Source organism: Saccopteryx leptura, chromosome 5 (genome assembly GCF_036850995.1).
Source record: "Saccopteryx leptura isolate mSacLep1 chromosome 5, mSacLep1_pri_phased_curated, whole genome shotgun sequence".
NCBI classification, from domain to species: domain Eukaryota; kingdom Metazoa; phylum Chordata; class Mammalia; order Chiroptera; family Emballonuridae; genus Saccopteryx; species Saccopteryx leptura.
In genome coordinates this window covers 189671213-189688254 of record NC_089507.1, presented here as the reverse complement: position 1 = coordinate 189688254, position 17042 = coordinate 189671213, and the positions used below count along the sequence as shown (strand labels likewise).

General features: G+C 42.4%; 1 protein-coding gene across 10 annotated transcripts in view; it reads left to right on the top strand.

The window, feature by feature from the left end:
- PLCB4 (phospholipase C beta 4) overlaps positions 1-17042 on the top strand; it is a 385287-nt gene that overhangs the window by 321602 nt on the left and 46643 nt on the right. For all 10 annotated transcript variants that reach the window (XM_066387163.1, XM_066387166.1, XM_066387161.1 and 7 more), the window contains 6 exons: positions 3947-4157; positions 5173-5266; positions 8379-8458; positions 9047-9131; positions 12128-12218; positions 14314-14409. In XM_066387163.1, coding sequence (XP_066243260.1) covers positions 3947-4157; positions 5173-5266; positions 8379-8458; positions 9047-9131; positions 12128-12218; positions 14314-14409 — 657 coding nt within the window. The remainder of the gene's footprint in view (positions 1-3946; positions 4158-5172; positions 5267-8378; positions 8459-9046; positions 9132-12127; positions 12219-14313; positions 14410-17042) is intronic.

Below are 17042 nucleotides of genomic sequence, written 5' to 3'. Positions count from 1 at the left end.
AGGATGCTTATATAACTGGACAGGGAGTGCCTTGAGATATCTGAGCTAGTGCCTCTGGCTTTGTCTCAGTGGAGAGAGAACAGAGATCTAAGTTCAGGGCCTGTCTGTCCCTTGTGCCCATGAGTATCGTGGCTGTGGTTCCTTTCTCTTTAAAATAGGGTTCTTTTTATTTTGTACCTCAGTGAATGTGGCTGAAAGGTCTATACATTCTCTGGACCCTCATAGAACCTGTCTATACGCATGCCTGGCCCACCAGGACATGTGATTTCACCCCTGATATTATTCCAAGTCCAGTAGAGTTTTCTCTTGGGTGTAGTCCTGTATTTTCACTCTCTGCTATGGCCTCAAATATCTATTTTCAGCAAGACTGCTTCCTTCCTTACCTTTCTATCAACATCCTCAGTATCATAATTTATTCTACCCTGCATGTGACGAAAGCGAAAGGGAGAATGGCACTGGCAGAAAACCAAGCATTTTGCACTATGGTTTGACTCTTGTTACTACTCTGTCACTGTGTGACCTTGAGCAGGGAGTTATATTCCTGGATCGATTTCAGTTTCCCTGCTTATAGGATAGTTGGGTTCAAGTAGTCATTCAACTAGTTTTTCTCTCCCTTCCTTCATTTTTAGAGTTTGTTAAGGGTTGACTAGGTGCCAAGCACCGTACTGAATGTTGGGGATTCAAAACTGAACCAGGTGGTTGTGATCTATTGAAAAGAAAGACTCAGCAGGTCCTTGGCAGTGTGATAGATGTTCTGATAGAGGCATATCATTGATTATTTCTAAAGTCCTGCTTGGTCCTAAATGTCTATGAGATTATCATTGACACATCTAAAAATCAAAGTTTCACCATTTCACTGATGATAGAAATTTTAACCTGTGTCATTAATTATGGGTGAGAATATGGTACAGAAGGCATTCTTATAAATTTCTGGTGGGGGCATATGTTGGTATAAACAACCACCTTGATAAATATTTTGGCAGTAGTTAGTACAGTCGAAAATATACCTCTCACAGCTCAGCATTTTTATTTCTATCTATGTTCCCTATGGAATTTCTCTATTTCCCAACTCTGAGTGGCTCAAGTTCAGTCTTTGGATCTCTGCTCCATTGACACTTACTCGGTTAAAGAGTTCATCCAGATTAATGGTTTAAAGTTTCTTCTGCGCACACATGACTTTTTACTTAAACTCTTTACTCCTAAACTCTACAGGCCTGTAGTAGAACTCTGCATTTGAATATTGAATGGCATTTCACATGTGTGTATATATCATGTTTTGGTTCTCCTCACCCACAAACCTGTTCCTTTCCCAGCCTAGAAATTGGTGCCATATTTACCCTGCTCTTCCACCTAACACTCGTGGAATTATTCCCAATGTGATTTGTTCTTTCATATCACCTCTTATTCATCCACAAAACCTGCAAGATCTGTACATAAAATAGATTCTAAATAAATCATTTCACATCGTCTCCACCTTCACCAGCCTTTCTGAGCCTATGTCCTCTCTCCCTGGACGATGCCAGTTGACCTTTTACTAGTTGTCTCCATTCTACTTAATGCCTACAATTTATGTTCCACATAATGGCCAGAGTAAATCTTTGAAAACCAAATCTGATTGTGTTATTCTGAAGGCTATTAAGCACATTTAAAATAAAATCCAAGGCACTAAGGGAAGACTAAGGCCAACTGATGGAGCCTTTGGCTGCCCCTCCAACTTCATTTCCATCGACTCTTCCCATCAGAATACCCTCCTGCAAAGGTCTTGGCACTTGCTGACTCTTCTACCTGGCATGGGGTTCCTCTGGGTGCGCACGTGGCTTGCTTCCCATGTATAAATGTTACCTCCTCAGAAGAGGTCTTTTTTGGCCACATATCTAAATATAACACAGTGCCTTGGTCATTCTTGATCACTTTCATTCCCTGCTTAGTTTTTTCTTCCAGCCTTTTCTTGACAATTTATTATACTTATATTTATTTGTTAGTTTATTCTCTTTCCCATATGATATGGGTTTCATGAAGGTGGGGCTTGTCTGTTTCTTCTATCATTGCATCTACCCCAGTGACTCAAAATAGTACTTACTCTTAGAATAAATATACATGCCCAGGAAGCAGAGGCACAGTATGTATTGCAGTGTCTTTAATTGCAATTAGAAATGACCTAAATATTCATCAACTGAATAATGGACAGTTGTGATATATTTATATATGGACTGCTATACCTTCTACTGTACATACTATACATTATTCAGTGAAGCATAAATGAACAAGAGCTACTTATATTAACTGGACAAGTCCCAAGAAAATGTAGAGTAAAACTAGCAAGTTGCAAATGTAAAAGTGGGATAGCTTTTATATAAATGTTTAAAATTTTTTTTTTTCATTTTTCTGAAGCTGGAAACAGGGAGAGACAGTCAGACAGACTCCCGCATGTGCCCAACTGGGATCCACCCGGCACGCCCACCATGGGGCGACGCTCTGCCCACCAGGGGGCAATGCTCTGCCCATCCTGGGCGTCGCCATGTTGCGACCAGAGCCACTCTAGCTCCTGAGGCAGAGGCCACAGAGCCATCCCCAGCGCCCGGGCCATCTTTGCTCCAATGGAGCCTTGGCTGCGGGAAGGGAAGAGAGAGACAGAGAAGAAAGCGCGGCGGAGGGGTGGAAAAGCAAATGGGCGCTTCTCTTGAGTGCCCTGGCCGGGAATCGAACCCGGGTCCTTCGCACGCTAGGCCGACGCCCTACCGCTGAGCCAACCGGCCAGGGCTTAAATGTTTAAATATTTACAACTACATAATGCTTGGATAAATGCAGATGGAGTAAAGTTGCAAAACCATTTGAGGGATGGTAAACACAAAAGCTAGAATAACGACTGTCTCCCATCCAAGTACTAACCAGGCCCGACCCTGCTTAGCTTCCGAGATCAGATGAGATCAGGCGCGTTCAGGGTGGTATGGCCGTAGACAAGAATAACGATTGTCTACATTGAAGTAAGAAGGTAGAATTGAATGGAATGGAGGGTAGGCTCTCAGGGCACTACAAAGGCACCCATAATTGTATTTCTTTAAAGAAAATAATAAAGTAAATATGGTCGAATGTTAAGATCTGACACAGCTGTGGTGTAAGTCCGTAGTTATTTATTGTGCTATCCTCTGTACTTTTTTATAAACTTGACATCAATTTATAACTTGCAAATGCTTAAGTAAAAACAAAGCAAAAAAACCCTGAAGCTGTCAGTGATTGATTGAATAGGAGAAGATGCAGAAATATTAATTGTCAATCCAGCAGTTACTGTGGGTCCTGTCCCCGTGTCAGAAAGGTGTGACAGAAAAGAACAGTGTCCCTTGCAGTCACACTTCTATTACAATTGCAAACTCTTTGTACCAGTTCCATACCCTGCCTTTTACATAAGATGGGGAAATTGAATTATTTAAATCCAGAGAGGCCACTGACCCCTTTTCTGATCTGGCAAGAACAGTAATGCCTGATAGTTGAATACATTCCAGTTTTTTAAGAGCGCATCTTATGAATGGTATCATTTGCCATTCCTGACAGTCCTGAAAAGCAGGTTTCCCAGTACTTCCCCCGTTTGACAGAAGAGGAAGCTGAGACTCAGGAGCTGAAGGAGTGAGTGACAGAGGCAGAATTAGACAAAGGTCTCCTTGACCCTTAGTCACCACAGCTCCTGGTACAGGGCTTCTAAACTGAGGGAGCTGTGTGCTCTGCCATCATGGGCATGACAGCAGGATGTGACCTCCCTGTCTTATGCATTAGGTTATGTATAATGTGCAACTGTGCTATTTTGTTCAAGTTCTGAATAATGAAGGCTCTTGGGAAAGAGGCTGTGAAGACGTTTTACTCCTATTTAAGGTGCTTCAACTTCCATGAGTAAGGTATGAGATGTGTATCTAACAAAACCACGAATCTGCTCAGATATTATTCTTTTTCCTAGGCCTTATATCAAGTGACGGATTTTGCAGATATCTGATGTCAGATGAAAATGCCCCTGTCTTCCTCGATCGTTTAGAACTTTACCAGGAAATGGACCATCCTCTGGCTCACTACTTCATCAGTTCTTCCCACAACACCTATCTCACCGGCCGGCAATTTGGTGGGAAGTCTTCAGTAGAAATGTACAGACAGGTTCTCCTGGCTGGGTGCAGGTCAGGGACTCAAGAGAGCCGTTGTTGTTGTTACTGTTATTTTTGTATGACGCCTTTTTCCTTTTTTCTAAAACAATGGAAGTGGTACTCAAAGTGAAGTGGGCATTGCTCTTTCTCTTAAATGGATAATGATACTCATTTAACCCTGAAAAAGGAAGGATGGTAGCTGTTCCACAAAGGTCTGGAGTCCTCCTGCAGGTCAAAAGATATTTCCCACTGTCAATTTAAAATATTCTTTCAAAATTACCTTCCAAAATGCTTATTTTAAGAAGTTGTGCTGTTTCTGATTGGTCATGAAGGCACTTGCAAATTTAGCTTTAATGTCAAAAGTTCTAAAATTTCATTCTGTGAGAACAAAGATTCTTGACAATTGTTTTCCTTTGACAGAAATTGGCAAATATTTGAGGCTTAAAATATGACAAAAATTCTAAAAGTGAAAAATAAGAAGTGTAGTTACATTATGATTTTTTTCCCTTGGTTATCAATAACTAATATCTTATTTTCTTCACCTGCTTTTTTTTTGAATATGAAAATATTTTTAAAGAAATGAACTACATCAGTATTTCTATCTATCTCTGAATACTTGAGTTTGAATTGCTGAAATAAGGAGAGCGTTTTCTTTTATGGCCAAAGTAACATCATCCCGCCTAATAAAATTTAAAAATTATTCTTTAACATTATATAAAATGCAGCCCATATTTAAATTTCTCCAGTTGTCTTCAAATTGTTGTTTACTATATCTTTGTCACAACTAGAATTTCATCCAGAACCACACCAGTTGTTGTATCTCTGAAGTGTCTTTTAATCTGACAGTGGCATTTGGATGACACCAAACTGATAAAGGGAATAATGTGATTTTAACCTGCATATCCCATGGAATAATCATGTCACTTAATTCATTCCATTTTATACTTTTAGAAAGAAAAAAACTCTTATTTTAGTGTCCTTTCTTTTCATTTCTACACACACTATTTTATTGGAAGGATCCAACATTGAAATTTCACTGTGTTCCTAGATGTGTCGAACTTGACTGTTGGGATGGAAAAGGGGAAGATCAAGAACCAATAATAACTCATGGAAAAGCGATGTGTACAGATATCCTTTTTAAGGTAAGTTTTAAAATTACTGAGTCATAGCCTTTCCTGTTTCTTATAGATAAAGGTGGTGAGGAAAAAACAAATTATTCATTTTTCTCAAGCATTTTACCTTCTGATTCCTTTCTCTTTTTTCTGAGTTGAAACAATAAAAATGTTTCTTCACTTAGTCTCTCCTTCATGCCTCTTTCCCTGCTTTCAAATGCTGACGGTGCCAATAATGTGGTTTCTCTGGTAGAGTCTACCGGTCTTGCCTACTTTAAAGTCTTTTATTTTATTTGCCTTTCCTTCCTTCCTTCCTTCCTTCCTTCCTTCCTTCCTTCCTTCCTTCCTTCCTTCCTTCCTTCCTTCCTTCCTTTCTTCCTCCCTTCCTCCCTTCCTCCCTCCCTCCTTCCCTCCTTTCCTTCCTTCTTTCCTTCCCCCTACCTTCCTCCCTCTCCCTTCCTTCTTTCTTTTCTTTTTCCTTTTTCCTTCCTTCCTTCCTTCCTTCCTTCCTTCCTTCCTTCCTTCCTTCCTTCCTTCCTTCCTTCCTCCCTCCCTCCCTCCCTCCCTCCCTCCCTCTTTTCCTTCCTTTTTTTCCTTCCCCCTACCTTCCTCCCTCTCTCTCCCTTCCTTCCTTCCTTCCTTCCTTCCTTCCTTCCTCCCTCCCTGCCTCCCTCCCTCTCCCTTCCTTCCTTCCTTCCTTCCTTCCTTCCTTCCTTCCTTCCTTCCTTCCTTCCTCCCTCCCTCCCTCCCTCCCTCCCTCCCTTTTTTCCTTCCACCTACCTTCCTCCCTCTCTCTCTCCCTTCTTTCCTTCCTTCTTTCCTTCCTCCCTCCCTCCCTCCCTTCCTCTCTCCCTTCCTCCCTCCCTCTCTTTCTTCATTCTTTCTTTCTTTCTGCTTACTTATTTTGCATTATTCCAGAAGGACTTCAAAGTGTCATGAAAAGATAAATAAAATTCAGAAAGTAAAAGATTATCAGTAATGCCTATAACGGTTAGAAATACGATAGAGAGATCAGAGTTTATAAATGCTTGTCAGGAAGTTCTGTAAATTGTCAAACCATACTCCACATTGGGCTTCAAACTCTTTAGCATTCAGTGCAAGGAGAAAAACAGGATGATTCACAGGATTCGTAAAATGCAGACAAGAGCGGTTGATCCAGAAAAGCAGTTCCCATAGATGGGAAGTCTATAGTTTAACCAATAGGCATCTTATTAATGGCCTTTTGGTGATCTCTATATACAATTTGAAGGTGGGTTTCTTAGAAAGTTCCTCAGTGTATTCCAATGATATCCTGTCAAAAGACAAGTCAAAAATGAAATTATGTGATTGACCAATATGTCTGGTACCTGGGTCTCTGTCGGTAGCTTGGAATAGTGATTGCAACACTGGAGTAGCAGTTTGCAGCCCTGCCTCCACATGGAAGGTCACCAGAGGTATTTTTAAAAACACACCCAGGTTCTGTACCCAAAACACTCCATGTCTATCATTTCTCTCAGCCAAGATGTTGGTGAGTTTTGAGCAGTAATGATTCAACATGATGCTCCCTGAAAAGTACCAAGAGCATGTTCAGGTGGGAAGCAATGAGTCTGCCCCACCAGCCAAACTGACATGAAGGGTTGATGTCCTGGTTTAAGAAGTCAGGAGCCTAGTGAGGAAGCTCAGCTGAAAAGGAAGACCTTCCCCCCTCCGCTTGATGGTGAGCAAAGAAGAACCCATGGACAGAGCCAAGATTGTCCTCAAGGAAAGATTCTTTGGTCAGCTCAAGTGGACAGTTTACCTGGGAAGAATCTTCAAGCAAAAATAACTAAAGGTCCATCTTGGCCATAAGGGTGCTCAATAAAATACTCCAAGATTACCTAAAATAGGGATTTATCATTTCTTTTTTTTTTTTTTTTTCATTTTTCCGAAGCTGGAAACAGGGAGGCAGTCAGACAGACTCCCGCATGCGCCCGACCGGGATCCACCGGCATGCCCACCAGGGGGCGATGTTCTGCCCCTCTGGGGCGTCACTCTGTTGCATCCAGAGCCACTCTAGCGCCTGGGGCAGAGGCCACAGAGCCATCCCCAGCGCCCTGGCCATCTTTGCTCCAATGGAGCCTTGGCTGCGGGAGGGGAAGAGAGAGACAGAGAGGAAGGAGAGGGGGAGGGGTGGAGAAGCAGATGGGCGCTTCTCCTGTGTGCCCTGGCCAGGAACCCAGGACTCCTGCATGCCAGGCCGACACTCTACCGCTGAGCCAACCGGCCAGGGCTGGGATTTATCATTTCAAATAGACTTCCCTAGAAAACTATTACAAAATATTTTCCCAGCTAACTGAATGATGAAACTGCGCTGTGGTTAACAAAGTTGGGAATTTTTATCAAATATGATTTTCCGGTTTTAGAAGCATGGGTTTGCAGCCATGCTTTCCAAAGCTAAGCAGAGAGCGAGGTCAGCATCTGTTATGAGAGATCATGGTGCGGACACGCTCAGCTCGCTGAAAAGTAGTTTCATGTGAGCACGCTCTCAGTTCAGAGAGGGGCACCCGGAGCACCTCCCCGTTTTACCTGCTTCACCAGGGAGACCCTCTTCCCTGGTGCCCCCCTTCACCAGGCTGAAGCGAAACAAGGGAAACTGTCGATGTCACTTCAGTTCACAGGAGTCTTCATCAGATTAATGAAATGTAGCCAAAGACTGGTTCCCAGATGCAGAGAAGGGTCAATAAAGCTGCCAGCCATCTGTAGGCTGTTACCCACGTGTTTGTCCTTCAGGTGGGAGGGGCAGAGCCATGGTCTGTCGTGGGAACCACGGTGTGGAAAGCTCCCCTGCTCCACCAGAAGGTGAACTCCGACCCTGTCCAAGCAGATTGTTGAGCAGGGAACTAGCCTGCCGTGTGGGTGAACCACCTTGTCAATGAATAATAGCTCCATAATTTTAGAGAAGTAAAAGATGGCGGTGAAAAATGTTATCATTAACCATTAGCTGCGCGTGGGTCTGTCTGCAGGGAGTGCAGCCTGTATTGGTATCACGGTAAACGGGCTCTTCAGACCAGAATTGTCACACTTGACTTTCTGAAAAGCTCAAATTAATAGTGTCTGATTGGTTTCAGGTGCTTTAAATGTTTTTCTCCTCTTCTCTCTGATTAACACTCTTTTATCTTTAAAGGATGTTATTCAAGCCATCAAGGAAACTGCATTTGTCACATCTGAATATCCTGTAATTCTCTCCTTTGAAAATCACTGCAGGTATAATGATTCATCCTACTCCGAGTCTCTTCTGGTTATTTCCTACTGCCCATTCCCCACTCCTGCTCCATATCTTTTAAAATAACCCAATAGTTTGTTTGGTCTTATGCAGCACATAGTTGGCTTTATGCAACACATAGTCAGTCTTCTGCAAAAAAAAAATATTTATAAAGATAAGAAGAAAACTGCAATCCACTATTTCTCCCCACTTCCTACTACAACAACAAAACCCTAAGTCATCTTAATGTGCTCTAGAGACGCTCTCTCTAAACAAAAGAGCAGATAAGGATACTGTGCCTAAGTTACGTTGAGTTGGAATATTTGGCAATGTATTTTAAATCAGACTTCATGAACTTGAAAGACATTATTTATTCTGTTTTCCAGCTCTTAGTGTGGGGGCAGAAACTACTTCTTTTTTAAAAGACACTGGTTAAAGTTTGTGGTATGTAACAGTATAGCTTACATTGACATCAAGGGTGCAACTGTGTGTTTTATAGAGTCGGAGTTTTTAATTGCCTAGGAATCAGTGGTTCTTCTTGGATGGTTAATGGATGTTTGAATTTACAAATGCCAGTTCTTTCTTTCCAGCAAATATCAACAGTACAAGATGTCCAAATATTGCGAAGACTTATTTGGGGATCTCCTGTTGAAACAAGCACTTGAATCACATCCAGTATGTATTTTTAGCTAACCATATTTCTCACATGAATGGATTTGTTTTGAAATTTATTTCTAAGGGGGTCAAGTAGTCCTGGAGCACTAATGCTAAAGATCTTCATGTTTATTTAAATTTGTTGGTACAAAAAACTTCTATTGTGCTTCAGAGGAATGTGTAGAGAGAGACATTAAAATAAACATTTGGTTCAATTTAATTCAGGAGATTTGGGGGTCTTTTGGTTTCTGAGATCTCTGTCCTAAAATTCCATAAAGTACCCACTGACCAAGAGTCTAGACTCCATGGTCATTATCAACTTTAGTTACATATTAGGACCACCTGTGGGAACTGTTAAAAATACCTTCACCTGGGCCCCACTCAGAGATTCTGATTTCATTAATCCAAGGTCAAGCCTGTACATGATGTTTTTTAGAAGCTCTTCAGATCAATCAAATGTGCACCCAGGGCTCAGCAGCCACAGGACCCTATTGCTGTAGGAAGTCCACCGATTGAAGTCATAGGAGCCTAAAGTTCAAGTTCTCAACTCCAAAATAAACACTTGGGGAATATCATATGTACATTTTTGTTTCATTTTTATTTAATTAATTAATTTTTTACAGATTCAGAGAGAGGAATAGATAGGGACAGACAGACAGGAACAGAGAGAGATGAGAAGCATCAATCATCAGTTTTTCGTTGCGACACCTTAGTTGTTCATTGATTGCTTTCTCATATGTGCCTTGACCGTGGGCTTTCAGCAGACCGAGTAACCCCTTGCTCAAGCCAGCGACCTTGGGTCCAAGCTGGTGAGCTCTTGCTCAAACCAGATGAGCCCGCGCTCAAGCTGGTGACCTCGGGGTCTCGAACCTGGGTCCACCGCATCCCAGTCTGACGCTCTTTCCACTGCGCCACTGCCTGGTCAGGCTATTTCATTTTTAGACCTATTAATTCCTTCATCTCATGAGGAACTGTTAACTTGTGACCATCAGTAGGTTCTTTAGGATCTGTGAACTTGTTGTAGTTGCATATAATTTTTTATACAGACATTCCAGAGTTCATCACATTTTTACAAAGCTCCATAACCCCAAGTGGTTAAGACCACCTGTCACAGATCTTATGAGTTGCGAGACAGATAACAGAATTAAAGTATAAAACAATGTACAGTAGTAAAATGTTGCCCCACTATTGACAAGCAGCCAGTGAGCCCCAACATGGTGGCATAAGGTGACAGCAGAAACATTACAGTGACTGACAGGAAGGAAGGTGCATCATGTAACTTCTGAACACATCGAGTGGTTGAACAATGAGTTTTTTCAGAAGTGATTTATGGAAGCTGAAAAATATATAGGGGACAAGGATAGTCACATCCTTTGCACCCACCCCCTGGGGCTGTCCAGTTCACTGAGGCCACAGCTGTGGGCGCCCTGTGCACGTCCCCTGATCGCTTCCTGTTTCTCTGTACTGGCCTGACTCAGATGACTGCCAGCGCCTGTGCCCCACCCCCAGCCGCCACAGCCTGCTCTGCCCTCGGGTGGAAGCTGGGCCAGAAGTGCCAGAGGACTAACACCCCCCATGCCCCTCACCCTTCAGGAGGGATGACTCTAAGCCCATGTTCCCCATTGTCGCCCAGGGTTCCCCAGCAGGACCGTCCTCCGGTAGCCCAGAGTGATAACTTGCCTGATAACACACCCTTGATTGGCAGCCCGTCTTCTTTTGATCACTTCCCTGTTCCCTTCGCACTTCCCCCGCAGCCTCCCAAATAAACTACCTGTGCGTTAATCTTTGTCCCAAGCTAATTCGAAGGGAACCCAAACTAAGAAACGTCCCTGATTTTTTTCTTTTTTCTTTTCTTTCTAGGCCCTCTGTCTATTTTATTTTATGTTATATTTACTTTATTTTTTGGTTGGGCTAAGGGCTAAGGTGCTCACTTCTTTGAAATGACCACTGTGTTCTTTGTGAAGTAATAGGCACATACGTGAGAGGTGTTATGAGAAGCATAGGTGACATAAGTGGGAGTAAGACCCACTCCCTGAACTGAAGAGCTGTCAATCGTAGGCTGGGCCAGAGGTGGGGAGGAGGGCGGGGCATAAGACACAGCACACAGATGTAAAAACATAACTAAAATAGGAAGGTTGCCTATAATATGTGGAATATTTCTTGAAGATATCCAGATGCTACGGAGATTACTGGGGAAGGGCCCAGTTTACAACAGGCTTCCCAAAGGAATCAGAACTTCAGCAAACTGTTTCATTTGAGAAAACACAAGACATAGGAATGCATAGTGCCTTGCATGTAATAAATAGTATAAGAGTTAGTTTGGAAAATAAACGGATGTCTGGAAGGCTGGATGGGGAGATGGGTGGATGGGTCGGTGGGTAGGTGGGTATGTAGATGGATGGATGGGGGAATGGGGAATGGATTGACTAGACATAGCACAGTTCTATGGGTTAGAGATCATTGCAGACATAAATCCAAGCAAATGAAACCACAGTGAAGGTCAGATTTCAGCAATTAAAACCCTTCCCTTCTTGTTTCCCTTATTGAACTGACAGAACCACAGTCCACAGTGTTAAGGTTGGATCAGACTGAGCAGACAGGTTTGCTGTGCAGCCCAGCACTTGGGGGACCAGGAGAGACTTGTAGTTGAGAAAGCGGATTCTAACCTGAGCTGACAGTGATTCTTTGTACTTTATCAAATGTGCAAAAGGGACAAAGCCTGAAGTTGGGCAGGAGCTCCTCCCCCAACACCCCAGATTGTACCAGTGGGGAAGGTAGAACAGCTCTGCATACCCTGGAGGCTGTGTGAATGCCAAGTTTGCCACAGTGGTCTAAGGCAAAGTTGGATATAGTGGGCTAATTTGTACTGGGGAAGGAAATCATAAAACTGTGCTGACTGCCATCTAGTGGACATGGATGGTAGAACTCACAGGCCTCCACACTCATTTGGGGATGATGGATATGAGAATGGAGAAGCACAACCCACCCTTAATTCAGCATTTTCTGTTTCTTTTTAGCTCGAACCAGGCAGGCCCTTGCCATCTCCCAATGACCTGAAAAGAAAAATACTCATCAAAAATAAACGACTGAAACCTGAAGTTGAACAAAGTAAGTTAATTACATGCATCTGGGATGAAAATGGGCATACATTGTGTGCTTCAACAATTCAGCTGTCTAGAATGCAATATATTTTCAAACCACTGATTTGGGAGGGGAGGATATTACAGATACTTTTCAGTGCAAAGTTGCCACATTTCCATTTAAGTTTAGTTTCTGCAGTGGGAGCAACATGTTCATATAAATTGGAGAAGAAAGTAGAAGGAGGCATTTTGGAATTTATCAAAATACTGTGTAAGGAACTGATATTTTATCATTTTATATACTCAGAATGCCTCTTGAAAAGTCTTTCTTGCAGTTTGCTCGTGTGACTTACATATCTAGGGATTCTGGGTAAATGTGCAAGTGTGAGCAACGGTGTGTGTGCGTGAGTGTATGTGCAGAGAGAGACTGAGAAATTATTTTATAAAAATGCTTTTCCCTGTATTTTCCTAGCACATTTTCTTTGAAAATATTTTTCTCTTAGTTCAATAAGTTAGTAACATCGACTATTTTATGACTGCATTGTGTCTTTTCCTAGGTATTCTAAATTTAAAGTTTTTAACTATATTAATTATAGTTTATTTTTATTACAAAAGTTATAATGCCATTGGAAAATGAAGACAACAAAAACGTATTGGAAACTAATAAAAAACAACAAATTATCTACTTTACATAAAGACGCATGTACTGTAGACACATACATACATGCATATTTGACACAGGCATACATTTTAACAAAACTGGGATCATGCTAAATGTAGTAATTTTTAAAAGTATTTTGAATTCAACCAATGAAGTATATAACTTTAATTCTTTACTAACTGTAATTCTAATGTATGAAACACAGTATAGAATGTATTGTGGAATATGGGGTAACTTAACCAGTCCCAAGGTGATAGATGTTCATCACTATGGAAACAATAACGATGATAAACATGCCTGAATATTCATTTTGTATGTTGCGTGGCCTTCTCTTTGGAATCCATTGGTACAATTAGAGTTGGTTGGTCAGAGCCCCCACACCTTTCATACTGTGATACCTTGTTATACTGTCTTTCAGAAGAGTTGTGCCAGCTTACACTCTCACTGTAATATACGAGACTTGCCTGTTTCCCAGCAACATTCCTAACACTGGCTGTTGCCATTTTTATAGTATGCATGCCCAATAATAGAAGAAAACAATACTTTAATTTTTTATTTGTAGGCCTTTGATAACTAGTTTTTTAACCAGTATTTATGATTTCCCCTTTTTCCATTTTTAGAATTGTCTTTATCGTACTGACTTATACAGGTTTTATTATAGGTATATGGGAGTAATAGCCCTGAGTACAGCAGTTGCAAATACTTTCTCATGAAGTTTGGTTAGTCCTCAGTGTTCCTGTTTCTTTTCTGTCACTTCACCTGAATTACCCTCCAAGCATGGGCTTCTGTTATCAAGACTTAAAATCAATCCTTTACAACGACTAAGTCCTGCGCTCAAACCTCTGACCAGAAATTTGGGCAGTTCTTATGTTTCAGGGGTAATTCCTCACGCATAAATAATGTGATTATTGCCTGTTCCTTTAGGTCAACCAGCAGGATGAGGTGAGACAGTATGGTTGGGAATGTAGCCCCTGGCAGCCTGGACAGCACATCTCCTTTCTCATTTACCTCCTTCTCAGTGTGGATCTTTTTTTTTTTTTGTATTTTTCTGAAGTTGGAAACGGGGTGGCAGTCAGACAGACTCCCGCATGAGACTAACCGGGATCCACCCGGCATGCCCACCGGGGGGCAATGCTCTGCCCATCTGGGGCATTGCTCTGTTGCGACCAGAGCCATTCTAGTGCCTGAGGCAGAGGCCATGGAGCCATCCTCAGTGCCCAGGCCAACCTTGCTCCAATGGAGCCTTGGCTGCAGGAGGGGAAGATAGAGACAGAGGAAGGAGAGGGGGAGGGGTAGAGAAGCAGATGGGCACCTCTCCTGTGTGCCCTGGCTGAGAATTGAACCCGGGACTCCTGCACGCCGGGCCGACGCTCTACCACTGAGCCAACCAGCCAGGGCTCAGTGTGGATCTTAAAGCCCAGGTTTTGTAAGTGGTTTGACATCTGCCCCCTCCTCCTTCTAGAACAGCTCGAAGCTTTGAAAAGCATGATGGAGGCCGGAGAATCTGCTGCTCCAGTTAACATCTTAGAGGATTACAACGAGGAGGAAATAGAAAGTGGTAAGTTTTCTTTTTTCTTTAATTTACATGTCACAAAAATACTTTTTTAAATTAAAAAAAATAATGAATTTGTTTCAGCAGACCCATTTGTATAATGTGATGTTTTCATTCTTAATAGTCAGGTATGTATTCATGCACCAGACTTAACCTTTTGGTATTTTTACAAATAGTATGGCAGCTTTCCTGGGCACTAGATTTTAATGACTTAGTCATCTCCGTTCTTAGTGTGCATTCAGCTGTTCAGCAGCAAACCACAGCAGAGAATCCGTAAAGCACTTTATATACAGGGCAGGGGTTGGAGTAAGAAGAATACTTTGCAGTTCCTTCCTATAAACAAAAACATGAACTTCGGTTTTTGGATGACATTAGTAGTAAGGCAAGTGGAAAGGAAGGGAGGTGAGTGAAGACCCTCAGAGTCACGATGGGTTTGTATGCACTCACAGAATGGGCTGGACACTCAAAGCCAGCACTGTATCAAAATGTTAAGTTCGAATTCATTCGGGTAACCAGCTCACTAGATCTACTTAGGTAGATAATTTTAACAAAGGCAGCCTTGTTTAAAATGTTTGAGTATTTGCTGTTAGCTTCTGTTTTGTTTCGGCATATCGCCACAACCAGGATGTTTGGTTTTAAATGGGTCTTTTGAGAGGTGTGGAATGTTTTTAGGAAGTTATTTGCTCATTATGGAGCATGAGGACTGATTAACAAAATAATTTGGACTTGCACTGTATGCCTTTTTGTTAGACAGTGGCGTTGGGATGAATAATTTAGGAATACTTGTAGAAACTCTCCTCGTTTGTTATAGAAACCTCTGAAATACAAGAGTCAATTTTAGGAAAGTTTGATATTATAGGTAAACACTCAAAAACTGTGAGAATGAACAACTCTTATTCGCAAACACTTTAAAAAGGCTTCTAACTATGGAACAGACTTCATAACAATGGTTTATCTCACATGTGCAAACAGTGGGTTCAACTTCACTCCCAGAGAAGCATCATAATGACTCACTTTTCATATATTTTATATGGCAGGAGAGGTCTACAAGGCCAAAGATACATAATTTAATCGATGCCTGTTAGGGTTAGCTATTACTGTGCAACACATCACCCCGAAGTTCAGATGCTTGAAACAGCGCTGTTCTTTTGGCCAGTTCTGTGGGGCATCTGGGCTCAGGGTGGTGGTACTCCCTAAGGTTTCTCATGCGGTTGCCAGCGGACGACATCTGGGGCTTGAGTCCTCTGAAGGTGCCTTTGGGCCATTTGTCTAAGATGGCTCACTCCTGTGGCTGGCGGTTGTCTCTGCTGGAGCTCAGCTGGGCCTACTGACCAGAGCACCCCCACGTGGCCTCTCCATGTGGTTGGGGCTTCTCACAGCATGGTGGCCAGGTTTTGTTCCAAGAAACGGAAAGCAGAAGCTGCTAAATTAATTGAAGAGCTCTGCCTGGAACCAGAACATCATCACTTCCTCTCTGTACTGTGCTTCAAATCTTTTTTTTTTTTTTTTGTATTTTTCTGAAGCTGGAAACGGGGAGAGACAGTCAGACAGACTCCCGCATGTGCCCGACCGGGATCCACCCAGCATGCCCACCAGGGGCGACGCTCTGCCCACCAGGGGGCGATGCTATGCCCCTCCCGGGGCATCGCTCTGCCGCGACCAGAGCCACTCTAGCGCCTGGGGCAGAGGCCAAGGAGCCATCCCCAGCGCCCGGGCCATCTTTGCTCCAATGGAGCCTTGGCTGTGGGAGGGGAAGAGAGAGACAGAGAGGAAGGAGGGGGGGTGGGGGGTGGAGAAGCAAATGGGCGCTTCTCCTATGTGCCCTGGCCGGGAATCGAACCCGGGTCCCCCGCACGCCAGGCCGACGCTCTACCACTGAGCCAACCGGCCAGGGCCCTGTGCTTCAAATCTTCATATCAGACTTAGTGCCCCTCGACCCCAGGCTCCAGGAGATGGGTGACAGGCAAGATGACGTTGTACAAAAGCAGATGGGGAGGCAGATATGATTGTAGCTGTCTTTGGAAAATAGTCTGCCACAATGCCTACTGTTTTCCTTCACAGTTTTTGCCAATAATAAAACTAAAATATTAATATAATCAGAAGTTCAGTGAAACACTTCTAAAACTTGCAAAGATGAATAGTAAATAAAAATAGTGTCTTATGCTTCATAGGTAGTAATCAAAAATAGGAAAGATTACTAGCTAGATACTATAATCCAGTAAAACAAGCTGCAGAATAATGGAATAAATTAATAAGAAAAAAAATAAATATCATCACTATACTAACTTTAGATCAAATGTTTGCATCATTGCCTCATCTGATCTTTATTCAACCTGATGAAATAGGTATTATTACCCTCATTTTTCAAATGAGGAAACTGAAACTGAGAATGGTAACATATTTTGCACATGATCCCACAGCTGGTAAGCAGTGGGACTAAGATTCAATCCTAGAATTGCCTTTACCCCTTTTGTACCTTACCATACTACCCTTCTAATATTCAAGAATATGAAGAAAACACAAATATGCAAAATAGTTGTTAAAAAATTTTAGAGGAGAAAGACTATAACTAATGAAAGTCAAAAATGTTACATTTTTCTGAACACACACATTAATCTAAAATGGGGGGTCAATGTGAT